A 23227-nucleotide genomic window follows, 5' to 3' on the forward strand; every position below is an offset into this window, starting at 1 on the left:
GACATTCAAGCCCATGAATCATTTAACTAGGACGAGTTAACAAGTGATTGAGTAGAGAGAGTTAACTTGTGACTCAATACCGAGTTGAATCAAACTGAAATCGGCTGTGAAATCCCATAGTCAACATTGCACCGCCTAATTTGATGTTGCACCATAGTGGTGCTTCACTAAGCCAGTATAGCACCTGCGTTCACCAGCAGATGTATTCTTGCTGCTCAAATTCTTTTGAACTTTGCATGTAGCTTCTGCAACTACTATCTCTCAGCATTGCAGCCTATTCCTGGCATCACCACCTGCATCACACTATTTCTCTGTAAATCCAACGCCATTCTCACCTCACTGTTACTAACAACACCTTAGTGCAACATCATCATTTACAACTCTGCAAATTCTATTCTTCCACCAATTTCACTTCCTTGTCATCTCGAAAGCAAATATATACTTATCTGTCATACATAGGCTACAACACATCTCTCCATCATTGCAAGACTATGAGCATCAACACATTATTTCTACAGCAGTAACTCAAACATTTCATCTCCAACTTCTCTCAATCGCTGCAACAACAGCAGCTGCAATTTGTACCTAAAACCTAGGCATTCATCTATCCCAGTTCTTCTTAATTGTTTACTGAATCTCAACATCTCTCTCAACTACAGACTCAATACAAACTGCAACTGCAACATCCACTAGGCCAAACAACCTCAAAATCCTAGCACCACCATCTTCTCAATTTCATCTCAAGTACCCATTTCTTTCGACTGCCACAAACTAATCAATTTAAACCACAAATTTCTTCTGCCTTCATCTTAGATTCAATATCATGTATCAAACCCATGTTCTTATATGAACAACAGAAATTTCATTGAAGACCCACATCAATTCTTCATCTCCTGCTCAAACAAATCCAACCAATATTTCTCTCTTCTTCCTAATTCTAAAACCTCCATGGCAATTCAACCTGCAAAAACTCAATCCTTCACAAATTCTCGATCTGAAACTTCACGAATTCTCGATCTGAAACTTTACAATTCACACAAATCCAACAATCGAACAAATCTATTTCACATATAAATTTTCTTATAAAAAAAATTAAAAATCACAATTGATTTAGCCATTAACAAGAAATCATGAAATCCCTCTTTCTGATTTTACAGCCTTCCAATTAAAACCCCTTATGTAATAAACCTTAACAACATCTTCCCCATTTTTTCCCAAAAAAATCTGATTAGGAACAGCTTTACCCATTTCCCAAACAAATTGAAATAATCAGTGAAAGAGAAAAAGAAAATGGTGATTCTGGTGGTGGTCGTGACTGTAAGACGAAGAAGGAAAAAAGGAAAAGAGAGGCGAGAAGAGAAGATGAAATGAGTGTCTCTTAGTTTAGGATTAGGTTATTATATGTGTGATGAAATAGAGGGCTAGGATTAAAAAAAATTATCAGATCAACGGTTAATAATATAGCCGGTTATTAATTGTTTTGCTCGTAAACAAGGTACGGGGGAGAGGAATGGCGGTTAGTTTACTGGTTTAATGGTGAATTCTCCCAGCCACTTTAATTTCGGCCTTCTATTAATTATTCACCATCCTTTTCTCCCGGATGTTTCTTGTTTTCTCAGAATTTTACTGTGGGCGTCTAAATTTAGCTTTTTTAAGTTGCAAATTAAATTGTTGCTAATATATAGCTGAAATTTATTAACAGATGTTAGATCCAGCAAAAATGGACTATAGAAATAAATATAAAGCATGTTCACGAGTATACGACAGCCGGCACAGAAGGCTAGACATAGAGTATTCAGCAAATAATCCAACCCCACATATCGCTACAAGATTAGCTGCCAAATTAATCTAAACTAGCTAGCATAGTTGGTTTAGATTTTGCTGGTTTTGGTGCTTTGTCAAATTTCAATTTTTTGTTTGTTTTATAGGAGAAGGATTAATATTCATTCAATCATGCAAAAATTTCCCCATTCGAGTAAATTCCCCAGAAACATCTGGTTGGGTTAGCTCCCAGTATACGACTGGTGATTAAAAAAGTCACTCTATAGACTTCGTCTTTGTAATCGTACTGTTTGAGTACCAGGCATTAAAGTACTAGTATATGTCAAGCTGGGGATGGTAAAAACGTCCATCATTCCAATATTCAAGGTTTAGATACTTGCCACTGCTGTCAAAATGAGTTCGTATGAATCAGCTAAGGTAGTTTGTGCTTTTAATAAAATAAAATAAAATTGTTAAAAACTGCATTCAAGAATGTTAATTAGCTAAAATATCTGACTTGTTCAATTAAATTTGAAATAAGAAAATAAAAGAAAACCTAAGTTGGGGTTTAATGCGAAATTACTATTGTACAGACATCGAATGTTGATTGATCCGCTATTTCCTTCAATTGACTGTGATATATAGCATAATCAAACGTTCTGATTTTCTGGATCCTTCCTGCGTGCAGCATGTTCTTTTCTTGGTCTCTTACCTGATTACCGGTTGATTGAGTTAAGAGACACTGGACTCCTCTCAGTGTAAGCTTCTATATTCCATTTGTGGTCCGCATTATGCTGGATCTTGGTAACGTGACATTTGTTACTCACCGGGTCATATAAAACTAAACAACAATCCCAGCCATTTGTTGAACTCGCATAGTATCTTCACATAGCCTATGGAATTCGCAACTTCTGGGAGCTGGACAGTAACAGATTTAGTCTATGATTTAGTCACATTGTAATCTTTCATCACCCAAACATCAATATTCAAACCACCATCTGCTCCTACAATGCAAAGACTCCCTCCTAAAACACCCAATGCCTTGTGAACATAATTAAAGTCGTTTAACATATCATCGACTTGTGGGGTGACTGCTACTTCGTTGAAGTTCTCGCGATGGATATCAAAAGAAACAATACATAATCTTCTCTTGGATTGAACCTGTCTCGCTAACCAGTGAAAAGCTCCAGAAACAAATATTACTCCAGCCCTATCATAATACATGTTTGTAATTTCATAAGGAAGGATGTTGGATATGGTTTTCCACGAACTCGATTCTGATGAATAAACCTGAATTTCCGTACCATAACAAACACCGCGCGCATAACTACCATTACAGGTAGCTATCACAATCTGGTAATCATTGGTATCACAATTTAGATTAACACCATATGTAACACTGAATACGTCATCTAGATCGATCTTTTGATAATCCGCTGGTCCAGCTTCGACTTTTGGAATTAATATTTCTTTGAGCTCTCTAGTACATGGAATCCAAAGGAAATATTGGCATTCCCTTCGAGTTGTTCTCCAATGACAGTTATCATGGATTCTCATCAAAATCAAACCATGGGAAGAACCAATAATTTCAACCGCTAGACTTGTATCTTCGAATGGAGAATCCGTCTTAACAGAATCACAGAGGTCACTTTCAAATAATGTACATTATGCATGTAAAACTCATGATTATAATTTTTTTTTTGATCGGTAAATAAGTAGTTTTATTGAGACTAAAGCCAATAACGAAAACAAATACAAGAAACTAGTCACCGATCAAGGTAGGACAAGTAATCCACCTGATGAGAAATAAGCAAGCACACAAACAAGGAAAGAGAGACCGAAAATAAAAAGTATAGTGAATACAAAAATGCATACAAATACCGACTGGCTCTCTCATGGTGGTTCGAAAACCACCGTCTTCCAATTGATCATGAACTGCTTAAGAGGAGTATTCTGAAAATCAGGCTGAAGATATAGCCAGTATGCAATGGTATGCTTGATAGATTGGATGATCTTGGCTGTTGTGGAAGACTTGTTTTTGAGGGCTCTTCTATTTCGCTCCTTCCAAAGATTGCATAAAATAGCATCTGGAAGGGCCTTGATAACAAGTGACTTTCTCGAACTAATCAAGGGGCATGGACAAGTACTAAGAGCCGTGTGAATTGAATGAGGAATTACCCAGTTCAGATGAAATCCAACCTTAAAAAAATTCCATATTTAGATACCAGTTGAGCAGTGGAGGAGTAAGTGTCTTGAGGTTTCTTCATCGTTGATGCACAGGTAGCAATGGTTCGCCCAGTCTCTCCATCTTCGTTTGATTAATTTGTCTTGAGTTAGCACTTTATTTTTCGCCGCAAGCCAAAGAAAGAAACTGACTTTAGCCGGCCACAATTTGGACCATATTTTCTTTGGGTGAATGATCGACGCATTTATGTGTCTATATTAGTCTCAATTCTCTATAATATTAGTACTCGATTTTGTTTATTTTGATATTTTATATCTTTGTAGGTGTTGTTGGAGAAATAAGTATTTGCGACGAAAATAACGAAATATGGCTGGCTGGTACCTTCATATATCAGCAGCGTTAAATCGTTTCACTGCCTGCACATGAAAGTGGAAACAAAGAACTGTCTTTGTTTGTTCAAGAAGGTGAATCCCACTAGTGGGTGAATACTTTGTGGACGATGCATCCATTTATCCATCACATGTCTGTGCGGCTGTATGGCAGAGATGGTTTTCCGGTGGAGGACGATGATGAGGACTGAATACGGCAGCGACAAGCCATGATAACTGTGGCTGAACTTGGACTGAAATTTGGTCGAAATGGAGGTTGACTGTGATGAGAATATCGGGTATAGATTGAATTGTGAATGAAGGAACAATTGTTGCTGCTGTTTAGGTTATGAGATGAACGGAAGTTGGTTGGTCAGACGGAGATGAAATGGCTTGTTCAGAGCTGTGGTTGGACACGAACTGCAACAACAATGTCAATGGAGTGGGTCTGTGGTTAGTTCATTGAGAGAGGGAGATGAGTTGTCTGAGATGGCAGCGAAACAAGGAGCTGAGTTGCAGCTGTGGTGGTGATCGATCAGCAGCTAAGCTGGGTTTGCAGTTTGAGTGTGAACTGAAGTTCAGGAAGAGAAGGTCCGTAATGGCTGGAGTTCTAGGGGTTCTCGACATGAAATTGAAGGCCGGAATGGTGGCATTGTTTGAGATGGATGAGTTGGTTTTGCGGAGAATCGAAATGGAGGTGTTGTTATTAATGTTGCTGCCATTGCATGGCTGTAAACGACGGGTTTGATAAGAATTTGAAGGCTCCGAAGCTAAGAACATAGAGAGTAAGTGGAGGTGTATCGATTGCCCACAGTGGGATGTATTCGAAAGCATTTGGATACGGGGTTTATCAACTGCTCAATGGTCCGGAGATAGAAGATGGTGTTGTTCCGAGTTTGTGCTTATTTCGGCGAAGCAGTTACTGTCGAATGGAGATGTGAATGAAGACTAATTCTAAGTGGTACTGTGGTTCATACTGCCAAGAGTTTGAACTTGAATTGTGGAGTCTAGGGCTTGGTTCGAGTGAAGTTAATAGATATGCAAGGAATTACTCAAGCTCTGCTGCTGCCGTGATATGATGATGGTGATTGGAGTTCGTTGTCAAGCTGTGACTGGTGGACGATAAATGAATAGGTGAACTGATGATGCTCGGAGATTCGTGATGAGTCTGCAGCAACGAATACTTGTTGGTGCCGGTTTGCTGTGGTTTGATCGACAGAGAGCTTGAAAATTGGAAGCAACAGGCTGGCAGATGTAAAGAAGATCAGACGTACAGAAGATGGAGTTGGAGATGTGAACGGACATAATGGAACTGGTGAGGTGTAGCCGATTTTGGAAAGAAGGTAGATTTGAAGTCCGCTGGAGTATTGGGCTGGGCCTTGGCAGCTGTCGCTAGGTATGGATGAAACTTATTCGTAGCATCACTATATATCAACTGAAAAGAAAAAAAGAAGGAAAGAAAAAACAGACAGGAGGAGGCGCGGCTACAGGCAGTTGAAGAGAGCCGCTGAGGAGATTAGGGTTTGAGGCTTATTTTCTCCATTTTGATTAGCTAGGATTTTATATTCATATTTGTTTATGGTTTTTAAGAAAGCCATGCTTAGCTAATTCCATGTTAGGGTTTAGGTAGAACCCAATTTTATTATGAAAACTCTACATTTATATGCTTAATAATGAATTGAATAGCTAGTAATTTATCTTCACAAGAGCTTGGTATCTAATTGTTTATGTGATTTTGTTGATTATTTATGCTTTTCAATTGATATTTCGTACTTTGGTTAAATCCCTTGACGTGATATGCTTTAGGATTGATAAATAATGCTTTAGAATCACTACCCATGAAGCGAAGATAATTACAGCGGAGAAACAGTATTTGAAAAAGCATGAAATATATTTTTAACGATTAGTAGAGCTTGCATAATTAATTGGTGGAAACCGAAAATCCTAACCACCCATTTCCATTTTATTCATTGTTAGACTTGTTATTATTTCATTTTGTTCCGAATTTCTGAAAACTCTTTAAAACATCATTTTGTTAATTAGTTATTCTTGGTATTAGTTGGTAGAGTGTTTCACACTCCCTGTGGGAACGAAGCGCATTTGCTATCTATATTACAATTGACCTGTGCGCTTGCGGATAAACTAGGTTTCATTTAATCATTTATTTTGGTTATATAAAATCTACATCAAATTTTTGGCGCCGCTGTCGGGGAGTGGTTGTATAGTACTCTCTAATTGATATCAATTTTCTTGTACATAATTGTTTTATTTTATTTTTATTTTTGTATATAATTTATTTTGTTTTTCTTTAGATTTTTTTTTTTAGTTCCTTTTTACGCAGTTTATTTGATTTTTTTTAGGTACCTTAGAAAGTGCTGCGGGTGAAAAGAAAGTATGGATTCACAAAGCTTTTGCAAGATCCAATTGGAAGATCCACTAGAGGTTTGCTTAACTCATTTTGGGTATGATTTTGATGATGATAGTGTTATTTGTGAAGTCAATGCCTTATTAGACTCCACACCACTGCTAGACACTAATAAATGGAAGCCCATAATAGAACCTCTAGTATTGGCCGAGTCTCGACTAGTTTCATCAGCCGAGAAAGGTCCGACCTTGACCTTTAAACCATTGTCTGACCTATCAAGTTATGGTTTTTCTCATCTTGATAATATTCATAATGAAACCGTTGTAGATGATAGTGGGTCTATGAGTCATGATATTATTGCTCTATTGAGCCCTTGTTCCACGACTGAACTTTCAGCCGTGGAAGTTATTTCCGCTGATTTGGAACCTGATTTAGAGCGTGCCCCGCGAATAGAAACTGTCAAACAATCTGAACTTATTTCTTACGGGAGTGATTTACTTATCCTGTCCATGCATGACTTGAATATTACTTACAGATTTCTATTGGGAATGAACTTACGCATCCATTTGGAGCTTTATAGTGTTTGCAGGTTCATATTTTCAGCCGACCGGACTAGTTGGGATGATCCTCAAATATCAAAAGAAAATTTCTTTGCAACACTAAATTTTTTTTTTAACTCTAAAAATCTGATTTTGATTTGTTTTAGAGTAAATATAAGTGAAATTTAATTATCAAAACTAAATTAGATTATCAACACTAAACTAGATTATCAGCACTAAATTATGCAAGGGTTAATTAATCATTTTTAATTTTCTTTTTATAAGGGACACTTCAAATTACCATGTAATGATTATTTTTGTTCTATTACCCGCAGCCCCTCTAATGGAATCCGCCGCCCCTGCAAGAGGATTGATTTATAATTGTTACTTGTTAGCATCACAAACAAACCAGAACTACTTTGCAACTTGGAATTAGCACAGCAGAACAATATACTAGATGATGCATCAAAAGTATACCCGATAAAATGTTAACTAATCAAAATACCCGATAAGCATACTTGTTCAATACTTGGAATGTTGCCAGGTCAATTAAACCTGAAAAAAGATGGCATAATCAAAGTCGGTTCTGCAAAATTACGACTCTACAAACTTGGAATGTTGATTGATTCACTGCACAAATTTTGTAGGTCCTGATAAGATATGGATGGGAAAAGATTTTGTTTTTGCCTGCAAAGTTATCTCTCTTCTTGGTCCTTGCTGTGTGCAGAATGTTCTTCGTGTCTTACCTATTGAGTACCCGTTGATTGAGTTAAGTGACACTGGACTCCCCTCAGCATAAGCTTCTATATTCCATTCCCGTCTTCTAATATGCTGGTCCCGGCTAACTTCACATTTTTGACTCACCGGGTCATAGAAAACTAAACAACAAATCCTACCGTATGATCTCAATGGTCCCTCGGTTACGAATAAAACTTAACCATTCTTAACTTCACATAGCCTATGGACTTTGCAACTTCTGGAAGCTGGATAATGAACAACTTAGTCCATGATTTAGTCACATTGTAATCCTTCTTCACCCAAACTTGCACATGAAAATCAAGATATAATCCTAGTATGCAAAGGTACCCTCCTAAAACACTCAACGCATAATGAACATAAAATCTAGCATTCAGTAATTCGCGTACTTGTGGACTGACTGCTACTTCCTTGAAGCTCTGACCGCGGATATCAAAAGCAAAAACACATGTTTTACGGGAATTTCGAAGTTGTCTTGCTATCCGGTGAAAAGCCTTTCCGTACGTACTTAAAATATCATAAGGAAAGATGTCTGGGTTTTCCATGAATTCGATTCCGATGTATAAACTATAATTTAACAGCCACCTTCTGCGCAATTAATTGTAACAGGTGTCTACCACAATGTTGTAATCACCGATATCCCAATAATAACTAATACCATATGTGACGCTCCTTACTTCACGTCGATCTATTTGAGATAATCTGCTGGTCTAAATTCAACTTCTGGAATTACAATTTCTTTACACTCTTTAGTATATGGATTCCAAAGCCAATGCTTCTTCTTCCAATGATGTTTAACGGTATTCATCAAAAATCAAACCGTTACAAGAACCCACAATGTCAACCTGACTGGTGTCTCCGAATGGAGAATCCATCTTAACATACTCACACCGCCGGACATCTTCAAATCGAGCTGCGTATAATGATGAGGATTTTGTGATATGCATGCGAAATTCATGTACATCACCTTCTTTTATTGAGAAACAATTTAATTTTTCGGTTTCGATGTTGTGCTTAAGACGATTGTTGTTAAAATCAGGATCTTTGAGTAAGTCGTTCCAGTGTTTGCAGACGCACCTGAATCTGCATATTGATTTTGCAGGTAACATTGACATTATGTCGTCAACGGTATCATCTGGGAGATCCGGTGTTGGTGTTGGTGTTTGGAACGCTCTTTGCCTCTTTATCATGGTATTCTTCATACGTAAGCTGTGATGCAATACCTAAACCTAGAAATATAGATGGAATAAGGGTTTATAGTACATAGATAGGGCATGTATCGTCTAGTCCAAAGACCATGCACCCAACTATACCCATGAAACATACACGCTAAAAGTGGCAACGGGTAGGAATCTTCGGGCCTAACTAACCTCGAAAACCGGCTTGCAAGGTTCACTACAAAACAAGTAGCTTTTAGGGACGGCTGTTTTGAAAAAACCGTCCCTAAAGAAGGATATTTGGGACGGTGATGGCCTGACCGTCCCTAATAGTCATAGAATATTTAAATCAAGGCTAAAATATGTTCGTCCCAAAAAAAAACATGGCCAAATAGTATTAGTGACGGTGGAACAGGGGACGGTACATAAACCGTCCCTAATACCTCTTGGGACGGTTTTTTGTCCTCTTGGGAGGTTTTTTGGCCGTCCCAAGAGGCCTTCTTTTTTGTAGTGGTTAGGGTTGCCCAAGACTTGTTAAGCATGGAACCTAGATTGCCATAGGCGATGTGGTACTATTTAACACCCCCCTCAACGACTAGGGCTACACAGACGGAGTGGCATGAAAGCCACGGACACACACTGACGGGGATACGGGTGGTACGGAAACCACGGACGCACACTGGCGGGGATACGAAGTGGTACGGAAACCACGGACTCACGGATAACATTGAGAGGGACCTGGCTCTGATATCAAGTTAGAAATCCTCGGGTCTAACTAACCTCGAAAACCGAATTGCAAGACTAGAGTTGTCCAAGGCTTATTAAACATGGAACCTAGGTTGCCCTAAGCGATGTGGTACTATTTAACAACAACTATATATTGCTGCTCTCGCTAGTATAAACCCTAAACCCCAGCGGCGCTGTTTCGCTGTAGATTTACAATCTTATCACATTAGCATAAAGAAAGCTAGCAGAAAGTGGGAAAAATCTTCGCAAACACCAACAATAGTTGGAGAAAAAGAAGAGACTACACCAAGCCTTCCTGAAGATATCACTGTGGACATCCTTACGATGTTACCCGTAAAGTCGATATTGAGATTCAGGTGCGTATACAAACACAGGTGTAATAAATTGTTCAGAGACCCTAGTTCAGGGACGGGCCTGATAGGCAAGCAGGGCAAGCCCCACTTGCAGGAAATAACAGCTCAGGGGCAACAATAAGCCCAGTTGTGATGGGGGTTCTCATTAAAAGAAAAAATAGATGGACTGACTTATTATTAATACAAACTTTGAAGGGTTGTAAACAACTTATATAAATAGAATTTTTTCTCTTTCTCAATCTCTTTCCCTCGTTTCTCCTGTCCCTCCTCCTCTTTTTTCTTCCCTCCACAGACCATGAGATACCAGTTTACTAATGGCTAGCAGGGCAAGTTTACTAATGCAGAAATTCTTGCTTCCCTGCATAAGTACTATTGGAATCTATTACATCTCTAGTAAGAACTGCAGTACAGAAAGTTATGTGGAGAGTCTGGTGTCAATTTCTGGTACTTATGCAGGGAAGCAAGAATTTTCATCTCCGCAACAACAAGCAGTGACCAAGTATCAATAGCATTGGTAACTGGCAGAGAAAGTATAACTAGTGGATGGAAAATGCAGTATAGCAGGTGAAAAAGTAATGGAAGAGAAGGAGCCAAGCAATGAATGTAGTTAGCTGTTATGTTGCAGTGACTTTTTTAGTGATGCATCTTTAAGTTTCTCCTAATGCATCTCCATTAGGTCTCCTTTTACTTTGTTTAGTTGCATCAGTTTCAGGGGGATTTTTTTTTTATTAATTGAACAATTTCCTTTCCTCTTTTCTTTTTTTCTTTTTTTTTGGGTGGGGGTTGGTGTGTGGAGTTCTATACGTGCACCCTCACAACACTAGGCTTTGCTTGTGGTGTTCAATGGGTTACAGCATGCCAAGTTAGTCCTGAAAATTATGCTGGCTTAATGGAATTTGCAAAGCAATTTGGCGTTTACTTCTTTTTTTTTTTTTTTTTTTTATAGAAAAACTTAGGCAAGTCCTAACAAGCAGACAAAGTAGTAGTAGTACCAGTGCCCAAACTGATGGCAGTACTACTTTCATAGTTCTTACAAGCAATAGCAATGTTTAGAGATTGTAAATTTTGTAGTCTATCTATGATATTAAGACTAGTTAACACAAAAGTAACAGGACTAATTTTTAAGGAAATGTCTTCATTGGTGTTTTGCCTTGCTTCATAGTAACCGTGGGTGAATCTTTCTTTGATGGCTTGATTGTAGAGAGATTGGAATCTTAACAGGATTTCATTGGATTCAGCTTGTATTGCAATGTTCATGTGTTGTTGTTCTTGTGCCCAGTTGTAGGCTAGTTCTACTCCTCCTGTGGCTCCTCTTTCTCCCAATTGGCTTGAGTATCCTCTGCTATCAATGTAGTTTCCTGCAAAATCCAAGATAGTTAATGCAGAAGAATACTTAAGACTAACAGGATCTTGTATGGTACATATACTGACTATGAAACCATAGTCCTGTGAATTCTGAAGATTCAGGTTATATGGAACTGTTAATTCATCCTGATCAGGTTCTGCACCATCGAAAGATAAATTGTTGAGAGCATGAGAAGTTAATCTGTGGACTATGTTAAAGTTACATAGATGTTGCTTAATGCTAAGAGAAGTTTTCTTTGCATTAGGATTTATGTTCTGGAAAACTAGATCACATCTAGCCTTCCAAATGTACCAACAGATGGTAGCATAAGTATTATATTTATCAGAGTTGCTTGTAGAAGTGAACTAGGAATTGAACCAGTCCGTGAAGTTTGTTGTATGATCAAACTTTTCATGGGATTCTCCAAGAATTTCATGCCAGACTTCAGTAGCTGCAGGACAGTTTAGGAACATATGTGTCACATTTTCCTCCCACTTTTGCAAATTTGGCATATATGGTCAATATAGTGTAGAATACTTGTTGCCTTTGCATTTTTAGGAAGAATTTCATGTGCACATTTCGAGATGAATATTTTTATTACAGGAGCCATATTCATCCTCCAAATGGCTTCCCAGTTTCTTGTTGTGGTATCATTCTTGTATAAGTTGTCTATGTTTGCCTTGTACATGGCTTTCACAGAGAATTTGCCAGTATTATTTAATTTCTAGTGCATGTTGTCTTCTTCCCTTGAATAAGTTTCCAAGGACAATATTAATTGAGCAGTGTTTGAGCAGAAAATCTGATGGACTAGCTGAGCATTTCATTCTCCTTGTGGTGTCATGAGCTGAGAAAGCAACTTAAGATGTTATGGACAATGTGTTGGTTTACTAGCTTGTCAGTTGTGTTAGGAATCCATAAGTCCTTCCAGACTCTTATTCTGTTTCCCTTGCCTATTCTCCAGGAGCAGAATTGTTGTATACTTTGAATTCCTTCAAGAACACCTTTCCAGATCCAAGAATCTCCATCTTTGGCTTTTGTATCCATGTTTAGGACATTTTTTCCTAGTAGGTATGTAGCAACCATTAGTTGATACCATAGATAGTCCTTGTCTTGCTCCAGTCTCCAGCCTATTTTGGTAATCATGGAGTTGTTGAAGAGTTCCATGTTCATGAAGCCTAAACCCCCAAGTTCCTTTGGTTTGCAAATAGTTGTCCAGGCTTTTGGGTACTAACCAGTGGGATTTTCCAGATTTTTTCCCCAAAAGAAATCCCTTTGAAGCCTGTTTAAGTCTTGACAAGTTTGTTTAGGAATTCTAAAGCAATTCATTTGATAGATACTACCTGTTGATGTGACAGTTTTGATGAGAATCTCCCTGCCAGCAGGATTTAGTGGTGTATTTTTCCAACTTGAAAGTCTCAGTTTCATCTTGTCAACTCCAGGTCTGAATAACTTTATCTTGCTTCTATGAGTAAACAGGGAGATCCTAAGTACTTATCATCCAGCTGTAAATTTTGAACTCCCATTATGTTGCTGATAATAGGAATAAGAGATGGGTCAGTGTTTTTGCTGAATAAAACACCAGATCTGTTGAAATTGATTAGTTGGACAGAAGTATCTCTAAACAGATTGAGAATATCCTTGAGGTTTTGTGTTTCAGTTTTATTGGCTTTGCAGAAGACCATGCAGTCATCAGCAAACAGGAGATGATTAATAGAGGGTGCTCCCTTGCATATCTTGATGCCAATGATTATACCCATATCTTCAGCATGAATAAGAGTTCTTGAGAGAGCTTTCATGCAGAACAGGAACAAGTAAGGGAACAGTGAGTCTCCTTATCTAAGACCTCTAGAAGGAGTGAAGAAGGAATCAGAACAGAAACAATAATCAGAACAGCTGAGGTGGTTGTAGATATGCATTGCATTATTTTTTGGCACCAAAAAGTATTAAATCCCATCTTTGACATAATTATGTTGAGGAAGTTCCAGTCTACGCTGTCAAAAGCTTTGGCCATATCAATCTTTATTCTCATGGTTCCTTTTTCACCATTGACTCCTCTTTTTTATCTCATTGAATGGATGAGCTCATGTGCTATTGCAATATTATCAGAGATTTGTCTTCCAGAGATGAAGGCAGATTGATAGGATGAAATGATTTTGTTCAGGTAAGGCTTCATTCTTTGTGCTAACAACTTGGATATAATTTTATAGATAGTGTTGCATAGACTTATGGGTCTGAAGTGGCTTAGGTGGGTTGGGTTATCAATCTTGGGGATCAGAGTAATGAAGGTAAAGTTCATCTCTTTGAGTAATGACCATATATGAAAAAATGTTGCACCATCATTACTATGTCATCTCCAACAATGTGCCAATTTACTTGGAAGATGTTTGGTGGAAGCCCTGGCCCTGGTGCTTTGTTTTTTATCATATTAAGAAGGATACCTTTGTCTGTTTAGATTGGTATTGTCAGTGTTGGTGATGATAGTAGGTATGAGATTGATTATTTCAGAGTTTATGGTAGGTGTTTCTGTTTTTGACATCTGGGTGAAATGTTTTGTAAATGGCGTTTACTTTCATACGCCATCATGTGGGATTTTATTTTTTTTTGAAGCAAAATGGGGCAAGATTTTTGTGCGCAGACGAAGTTAAGCTTTTCAAAAACAGAACACTATTCTTAGGACTGCAGTCGAAAGCACTTCTAATCGCATTCCTATTTCGCAAATTCTGATTCATTGGGAGGATATCTTCTTTCCAACGGGAAACTGAGAGAAGGTGACACCAATGTTGGTAAAAGTACTAAAAGATAATCGGGTGAATATACTTGGGCCATTCTGGACACTGCCCATGTATGATTTAGTCTACATGGGCCATTACTTGAGGCATGCGCAGTCTGTATACCATTTTTACTTTAGCATTGCTTGGTACCTACTGCTAATAAGTGTCCTTCGGGCATTCAAGCCGGAAGGTCGCAGTCTGTATGCCAGAAAGTTTGTGATTGGGTCAAAAGACTCAAAAAAAAGCTAGTCTATATATACAATGGCATCATAATTACACTTTTGGATGGAATTGCTAAGGAGCAAAAAAAAAACCAAAAAGTAACAAAAAACTTACATTGAGCAAAACATATACTCCCAAAGATCAGATATACTGGCGCTTAACATCTCGGCAGTCTTTACTTCTACAGAAACATCGAAACCCCTTTACAGAATCACTACGGTTGCTGAAGTCAATCCCATAGTCCTGATTCATTCAACAGCATACATGAGAAATAAAATGCCAGTTGAAATTTACTTTTTAACTGACAGTAAATGCAGATGATGCCACAATCTAAAATGATGGTAAATGCAGATAAAACGCGACAAGTTTAATTGGGCGCTCAACTTACCCAAGTTAGCTCTTCCAAAGCTTCTACATCTCTTGTTGTGAAAAATGCGAGCTGCCATAAAATAAGGGGGAGGATTAGAGATGCCGCATATAATAATTTGTACATAGACACCCCAGAGAAAATATGTCAGGTATTAACAAATGCGGATAACATCTACAGAAGTAGCTGGTCAGATGCTTACATGGTAGTAGCGATGATTCGGACTCTCAACTTCAACCGGGACTTCTACCAAGTTTGCATCAAAGCATCTATACAAGTAAATAAACATTCGAAACATAATCATGAGAAAAAAGAACGCACAAAAAAGGGAACATGGAGAGGCTAAGGAAGAGAATCTGACAAAAAATGCTAATCAATTTATGAAGTACTTTGTTGTCAAATAGTCTCTCATGTGCGAGTTTATCAATTAAAAGATGGTTAAAAGCTGGAAAGGTGTGATAGATGTAGATTCTAAGCAATTTAGAAAGTAATTCAAGGTTTTAAACAACAAATCTGCATCGGAATGGAAGATTGGTTCGCAAATTGGAATTGACAGCAGATCAATATACACAAAGGATATACGAATAATTTTAAATCGAGTGTCAATAAATAGTAGATGAATCAAAGTATGCTGGTGAATTACCTATGATTGATAAACCTCGCAACATTTCCATAAAATGTAGCATCTAAACAGAGTGCATCTTTATCCTTAACAACACCATCTGAACCCCAAGCAGCATCAAGCAGCACGTTGGACGTCAGTACATCAACATCTGTGATTTCTTTGTTTCTTTCGTACAGCTCCTTACTCGTTAATATTTCGCCAACATATTCACAAACAAAAGACCCTCTAGGCAAGTCCATGAGTGTTCTGAGGCCCCACCCTTTTCCTTCCGCTGTCAAAAATACCTGAAATGTAAAAGAATTTATCAATTGAGAAGTAAACAGATCCATTAGAACTTATGTTAATTTGGGTGAAACAGTAAGATCTCGCCACAAGTTTAACATTTCATATTCCATCAGAAGTTTCTGACCTGTAAGTTGCATGATATTCCACGTTGTACCACTCGATTTCCACATTGCTTGTTGCAACCGCATTTGCTCCAGCATTCTTTGATAAACTTTCTCATCAAGTGGCCCTTGCATGGGTCAGGCATATCCCCATCCTTACACCTTTCCAAGGGGCAACTTTTACAGTAGAACAGGTGGTTTTGAGGATCACGATTCACAGAAATACATTCTTCCAGAAAATTTTCCTTGAGTAAGCCATCCAGTGTATATGCAAAATCACCCCCAGTTATACGAGCACATGCACAAGGAATAGATGACGACACACAATCACCGAAACAGCCTATGCAACAATCTTCATCGCCAACTCTGGAAAGCGAGCAATTCACATGCGCACTTCTGAATATTGTATTTTTTGAGATGTAATAGAACAATGGGGGGTAAGGCGCACTGCTGACTTCATTTACTGTTGAGATAGGGAGATTTTCTTGCCCTTTGGAAATGTCATTTACATCATGGGATGGCCTTACTACAACAAGAGTATCATCAGCAGACCTTATATCATCAGGGGTGGATATTTCCTGCCTCACACATATAAAACCTGATGGACTTGAAGATCTTACATCTGTTTGCTCCACTATCATGTCGCTTCCATTTCCTCCACCAGAAAGAACTTCTTCATTAGGTTGTATAATAGTGCCTTGAAGGTCAACCACACCATTCAGTGCCAGCCGCTGTGGCGTGTGGGGTTCAATTACCTCAGCAGAGGAATGAGAGCTAACTGATCTATTAATAGAAGTCGGTGGTATTAGAATAGAGTCTTCATGATCAGATGTGGCACCTAACGAAATCCTCATATTAGATCTCTCCTGTGAATCGAGGTCTGGTGTTATCTGCATCAAGGTTTCTTGATTATCATCAGTAGAATCACTAGCTCTATCTGAAATGCATTGGCACATTTCTTTCATCAGATTCATCAAAGAAAAATTGGGATCAATTATTTTGTATGATTTCAGACATTTATCCTCCACCATTTTAAAAACCTCATCCATACTTGGTAGGCGGAAGTTGGGTTGTCCCGAGAAATAGTTGCAACTCAAAGAAATTTTCACCTCCCCTGAGGTCGATGAAGCAAGTTCAACACTAGCACGGGTTGCCTCAGCGACGTCAGCAAGCTCTAGACCTCCATTCTTGGACAATGTGCCTGAACCACGAAGACTTCCATTTTCCACATCAGCATCTCGAGAAGGCAAGGCTTCCACGCCATGTTGCCTGCTAGAAACATTCTGATCTTCATGTCCTGCATCAGAAATTTCAAAACTGAAGTTATCAACAAAGTAGAAGTAATTTTCTGATGATTGTAGTTACGTGTGAATGACACTCAGAAATTCCTATTCCAGTACCAAATATAAATTCAGAATAAGACATGTTTACAGTTGACCGAATACTCATTGTTAGCAAAAGTGCCAACATACTGATAACTTGTTCATTCTTTGAACTCACCACTAAAATCCATTAACAATTGTGGAATCTTTATTTCATATGATCCAAAAGCCAGAATTATTAGAGAGGCAAGAAAAATTGCAACGCAAGACTTAGTATCACGCTCTATATTACCTTGGGCATCAGCATCTCGAGAAGGCAAGGCTTCCACGCCATGTCGCCTGCTAGAAACATTTTGATCTTTATGTCCTGCATCAGAAATTTCGAAAAACTGAAGTTATCAGAAAAGTAGAAGTAACTTTCTGATTATTGTAGTTACGTGTGAATGACACTCAGAAATTCCTATTCCAAAACCAAATATAAATTCAGAATAAGATATGTTTACAGTTGACTGAATATTCGTTGTTAACAAAAGTGCCAACATACTGATAACTTGTTCATTCTTTGAACTTGTCACAGAACTCCATTAACAATTGAGAAATCTTTATCTCATATTATCCAAAAGCCAAAAGTATTAGAAAAGCAAGAAAAATTGCAGCACAAGACTTATTAGTTTCAGGATCAATATTACCTTGGGTTCTTCGGCAATCAGGATTGGGAGGAAGCGTTGCAGCAGCTGGGACCCCAGATGGTTGAAAGCCATCATTGCACGGTTCAGTCTTGGGTTTGACCAACACTTTGGTTTGAGCGCCGCTAGCTAAATTCTTTTTAGGTGGCAATGGCTCAATTCCAGGTTCAGTCTTAGGCTCTTTAAGACAGACTACAATAGGCGCTGTTGGCACTTCTCTTTCGCTCCTTTTGCAAATTGTAGGCGCAAGAAGAGACCCCCTTCCCCTGTCTTCAAAATTGATATGAGGTGAGACAGGCTGCGCTTGTTCACTCCTTTTCCTCCTCAACTGCAGCTGTGCTGGTGGCTCTTCAGTTTCGTCTCTAGAATAATCCTCATAAGGCGGTAGCTCATTTCTTCCCAGCATACACATATTCAGCGGAAGAGCCCCGTGTCCAGACATTCCTTGTCCATATGATTCAATCCCTTCCACCCTAGGAGTCAAATCAAAATTTGGTCCCATTTGCCTTCTCACTAAAGGCCGCGGAGATTGACAATCTTGTCGCAATCTTTTTAACCTTGGAGGTTCCGAATCCTCGTGCGATTCAACAACTTCTTTCTTCTTCCTCTTCTGTTTCTCAACATCCTAATAAAAAAGATGAATTATTAAGACCCAATCACATTAAATAAAGAAATTAAATTTCGGAAACAGCATCAAAATTTATCCTAGAGTAAATGTAGTACCTCCTTATGTTCTTCTTGGTAATCCAAGATGGCATCAGCAAGAACTCTATAGTTTTCATCCTCAATAAGTTCCCAATTCTTGTCATAGACTCTCAATAGATTCTTCAATACTGGTTTAACTTTCTTTTCAGAAAGACCTATCTCTTTCATAGCACTAAACGCCATTGCAACCCTCGGATTCATCGTCATTGTTGAACTTGATTCTGATTCCACCCACACACCCACACACACTACCAATCTCACATTACAGTATCACCAAATAAATCCTACAAGAGACAAAATTTAAGATTATCATCTCCAAATTAAACCTAAATACACAGATAAAACATCTATTTAAGAATCATAATCAAAGATATTACACAAATAAACCATTACAGATAAGAAATGAATTGCAGTAGGAAGAAAATGCATGATTAGAACAGCAATTCACAAAATCAACAAGTACAAAAAGAAGTACAAAGCAGAGAGTTAACCTGGATTTATAACATAAACAGCTCTGATCAAAAAAGGGAAAAATCACTACTACTTCTATAAATTTAAAAAAAAATATAGTAAATTAAGGGATAAAGAGTTGAGAGTGCAGATATAGTAAATTAAGGGATCAGAGAATCTAATTTGAAGGAATGTATCAGAGAATCTAGTAATTTCTGGTGAGAATCAGTATGAGAGTGACCTAGGGCATAGAAGAAGAAGAAGAAGAAGAAGAAGGGGCTAGAAAAAGGTGATTGATGATGAAAGAGGAAATGCTATTTACGTTTTTAAATCTAATTTAAGTAATTTAATGGTGATGGTGGTGTGGGAAAATCGAGGTGAACTTAGAGCAGAACACGCCTGCCTTACTCAGATTAGTCTAATGGATGAAGTGATGTGTGTGTTTGTCGTTTATTATGTGGGGCCCTTTTGGATGATGGGGTGAGTAAAATGTTTTTACAGTTTCATATCCACCGAAATGACTGGAGTGGTGGAGTAAGAATTGTTGTCAGAGCACGCAGCTCAACATGACCATCCCATAACTACATCTGTTTAAACGGTATATTTCTTCCTAATTTTTTTTTTTTTTGGGATTATATCCTTGGTCAGGAAGAATTGGATTCTTAAAATTTAATTATGAGATGATCCGATTCTTGGAATTGGATTTCAGGAAATTAGATTCAAATCCAAAAACAAAATATTGATTGAGGTAATCGAATTACATTTATTTTTATCCTGGAATTCAAATTCATTGCCCTAATAAATCACTGCTATGAAAATCTATTGTGTTGAAGGGAATTGGATTCCTACGAATCAAAGTTCCCAAATACATAGAGTTGATTTGTACTGTTTGAATCAAGATATCGGTCACATTTCCCAGGATTTGGATTATTAGGAATTTAATTCCTTGAACCAGACATGTTCTTATAATATACGATTTGATTCTTATAATATTCTTTAAATCATGCTATTTATATTTGTGGGAAAACATTAATAAAAAAATAATTTTTTAAAGTTTTAATAAAAAATTATAATTTATTGTTTTATTTTGTGAATGAAACATTTTAGTCCCACATCGTGCAGTTTCCAATTTTTAGTAGTTTTAAGAAATTATATAAACCTTTTAGTCTCACATCGGGGAGTTTTTCTTCTTAAGTTGTATTTGTCAATTATATAAACAAATTCACTATTTTTGTAAAATCTATGGGAAAGGGGTTGCTCTATATTTAGAGGGACCCCTAAGGGAAAAAACATTTTATATTGTTTTCTCAAGTGTTCGAGATTTTCCTTTATGGTTTTTTCGGAGTTGCCAAGCTCAAGTTGAGCATCTACTACATATGCTAGTAGTAGGTGTAGTAGGGTGTTTTATCCTGGAGATATCCGTCCTGTGAGGGCTATAACATCACTCTTGAGTGTAGCCGGGCGCTAATGTCTTAAGGGCAACGTGTTGAACACGTGACTCACTCTGTTTTTCCAAAGTTTTGCCTTGTTGCTGTTGCGGAGATATGGGGAGCTCGTCCGTTTCATCAAATCGATCACTTACATTATAAAGAAGCTAAGTATCAATAACTTTTTCTTATTTGATTTTTCCTTATTTTTGATTATTGCACCCAACAATCTTAAGACATTAGAATTTGTAATAATCGAAAATGGTTGGTTGGTTTGTGAATCATGGATGTTAATTGTGGAGTGAAAAACAAAAACAATTTTTTGGTCAGCTGTAGAGTTTCGAGATTATCTCTTAACCTAGAGGAATTTCGATGAACCCTTTTGACACAATGTAGCTGACATCCTGTATCCACAACACAAAATAAAATAAGATATTTTATTTTATCTCTTAACGCAAAATAAAATAAGATATCAACAACACTTCCTGTATCCACCAACGTTCTATTAATCTCCCATTGATTTCTTTGTCCTTTCACCATTTTTGCTTCACTCAGCCGTTACTGTAATCACCAACAGATCTGTTCGTTTTAAATTTTCTTCCGAAATTTCATCTGCTGCAAACGTTATCTCCGTTTTCTCCCATTCCTTTAGTGGAGATTCCTTTTCTACTGTTGTTACCTTCTTTCCTTTGTAATCTCGTTTGTGTATTCTTCCTGTTATTCCTGCTTGAAAATACGCATCGGAGATTGACGTTTTAGTTATAGAATTACACTGTATATTTCTGCCTCTTCCTCGTATCTTCATGATTCTTGCTTTCTCTATAGATTCTTCACTTTTCATCTTTATCTTCTCCAAAATTTTCAGATTTAATTTTCCAAGATTCTATAAACTAACCAACAGGATTTATCACCCCAAGCTGTTTCTAGCGCCAAAATGTAGTTGCAGGAAATCCTACAACCACATCCATATAAGAATCTAAACAACACTCTAAGAAATCACGGTGAAAATCATTCGTTTATTCATTAAGATCTCAAGTTGGATACAAGATAATACAAAGACTTAACTTGCTCTCCAAATAAAATTTCTCTCTCCTAATTTCTTGTCTAACACACTCTAAGAGATCTCTCCTATTACATGATAGCCTTTCCCTTTATATAGCATATTACATAGTGTATGACAGCTAATAGATCCCCTATTTTCGGAATCACTGTGCGTTACAATCGCTCATGTACATTTGCTCAACTTGGTTATAGTTGCGATACAGATGATTACAAGATTGTTAGAGTCAGCGATGCTAATCGACAGGCATGTCATGGTTCTGAAGTTCATGTTTATACAGTAAGATCGGATTCATGGAAAACGTTTCCTCACATCCTTCATTATGATTTAGATTATTGGGAACCTACTTACACTCATGCATTTGTTAATGGAGCTCTTCACCGGATATCAAAACCATGCTCTCATCCCACTGTTAAAGTAATTCTTTCTTTCAATATCGGAGGCGAGAATTTCAAAGAAGTTCCACTTACTCCACAAATTGATGAATTACTTCGTTCTAAGTATGGCAATGAGATAATGACATCAAGTGTATTAGAAGGGTGCCTGCGCATAGTTTATTCTGCTCGTTGTAAAACCGATTACAGAGTGAAAGAGTCCTGGACAAAATTGTTCACTGCTCAGCTCCCAGTTGAAAAACCAAAGCTTCGCTACATAACATTACAATGTGAACTCAACAATGGTAAACTTTTATTCAAAGCCAGATCGAGTGGCGACTGCGGTACTTATTTTATTATATTTGACTCAGTGAACCAGATATTTGAAGTTTCCAAGATCTGTCGCATCTCGGGAAGCAACTGCAGTACAGAAACTTATGTGGAGAGTCTAGTGTCGATTTCTGGTACTTATGCCGGTGGGGAGCATGAGTTTCCATCTTTACAAAAACAAGCGGTAAGCAAGTCTCAAAAGCAAGTGGGAGATCACAACCGGTTCAACCGTGACATGGGAAATATGGATGTTCTGTTTTGCTTAATCCAAATTAAGTTAATAATATTTTTTACTAGACCTTAAATCTAGACATCAGTCTTGTTTAGCCATGTCAAATTTGAGTAAACTGAGAGGGTATTATATGTAACTGAAATATTAGTAGTTGGATCCTAGTTTTATGGAAACTATTATGACCAAGCCTAGTTCGTTTCTACGTCTCCCAAATATAAACCCTAAAATCCATTCGAACTCTTTCGTTGTACAATCTTATCACAGTTTAAAACATGAAGAAAATGACGGCAAGGTGGGAAAGATCGTTGAATGGAGAAAAAGAAGAGATTAGATCAAGCCTCCTCCCAGATGATATCATTGTGGACATCCGTTTGAGGTTACCCTTAAAATCGATATTGCGATTCAGGTGCATATGCAAAAACTGGTGCAAGTTATTCAGAGATACTAGTTTTATTAATGTTCATCTTAAAAATAGCTTCAAAAGCAGAAATTTTTAATTGTATATCAATAAATGATTTCGGTGAGTTTAATATGCTTACTAGAAAATCACCTGAATCAACAACATTTGAAGATGACTTCTTTGAGCCTATGAATGTAATGGATTTGCCATTTAAACCTCAACTGGCTAAGTATCCAAATATGTCGTTTCACACTCATGGTACTTGTAATGGTCTGATTTTGATGAGAACCCATT

General features: G+C 37.6%; 2 protein-coding genes across 3 annotated transcripts; both read right to left on the bottom strand.

Annotated features, from left to right (window-relative positions):
* Positions 1-2700: 2700 nt before the first annotated feature.
* LOC113276447 (F-box/kelch-repeat protein At3g06240-like) lies at positions 2701-9164 on the bottom strand. The gene is made up of 2 exons (XM_026526051.1): positions 9052-9164; positions 2701-3409 (listed from the first exon to the last, which is right to left on the bottom strand). Exons 1-2 carry the CDS (start codon positions 9162-9164, stop codon positions 2701-2703), a joined length of 822 nt encoding a protein of 273 aa, XP_026381836.1.
* A 2372-nt stretch (positions 9165-11536) lies between these two features.
* On the bottom strand, positions 11537-19479 carry LOC113324545 (probable inactive histone-lysine N-methyltransferase SUVR2). 2 transcript variants are annotated; one of them, XM_026572866.1, is made up of 10 exons: positions 19152-19479; positions 18679-18944; positions 17959-18580; positions 17562-17636; positions 15971-17244; positions 15580-15845; positions 15139-15205; positions 14958-15008; positions 14684-14812; positions 11537-11589 (listed from the first exon to the last, which is right to left on the bottom strand). In XM_026572866.1, the coding sequence occupies exons 2-9, from the start codon at positions 18865-18867 to the stop codon at positions 14711-14713; spliced, it is 2646 nt and encodes an 881-aa protein (XP_026428651.1). In that variant the 5' UTR covers positions 18868-18944; positions 19152-19479; the 3' UTR covers positions 11537-11589; positions 14684-14710. The 2 variants fall into 2 exon arrangements, with proteins under 2 accessions (XP_026428651.1, XP_026428647.1); XM_026572862.1 differs by lacking the exon at positions 11537-11589 and having other exon boundaries at positions 14585-14812.
* Positions 19480-23227: the final 3748 nt, after the last annotated feature.

This window comes from Papaver somniferum, chromosome 1, assembly GCF_003573695.1.
Source record: "Papaver somniferum cultivar HN1 chromosome 1, ASM357369v1, whole genome shotgun sequence".
NCBI classification, from domain to species: domain Eukaryota; kingdom Viridiplantae; phylum Streptophyta; class Magnoliopsida; order Ranunculales; family Papaveraceae; genus Papaver; species Papaver somniferum.

Bases quoted from the DNA above. Each gene is read 5' to 3' on its own strand.
- LOC113324545 (XM_026572866.1), bottom strand. From the start codon at position 18,867: ATGACGATGAATCCGAGGGTTGCAATGGCGTTTAGTGCTATGAAAGAG. The intron at 17,637-17,958 runs GTAATATTGATC...TTTCTGATGCAG, and splicing joins TGATTGCCGAAGAACCCAAG to GACATAAAGATCAAAATGTT. The intron at 14,813-14,957 runs GTAAGTTGAGCG...TGAATGAATCAG, and splicing joins CTTTGGAAGAGCTAACTTGG to GACTATGGGATTGACTTCAG.
- LOC113276447 (XM_026526051.1), bottom strand. From the start codon at position 9,164: ATGATAAAGAGGCAAAGAGCGTTCCAAACACCAACACCAACACCGGAT. The intron at 3,410-9,051 runs GTGCGTCTGCAA...ATTATTTGAAAG, and splicing joins AAATCAATATGCAGATTCAG to TGACCTCTGTGATTCTGTTA.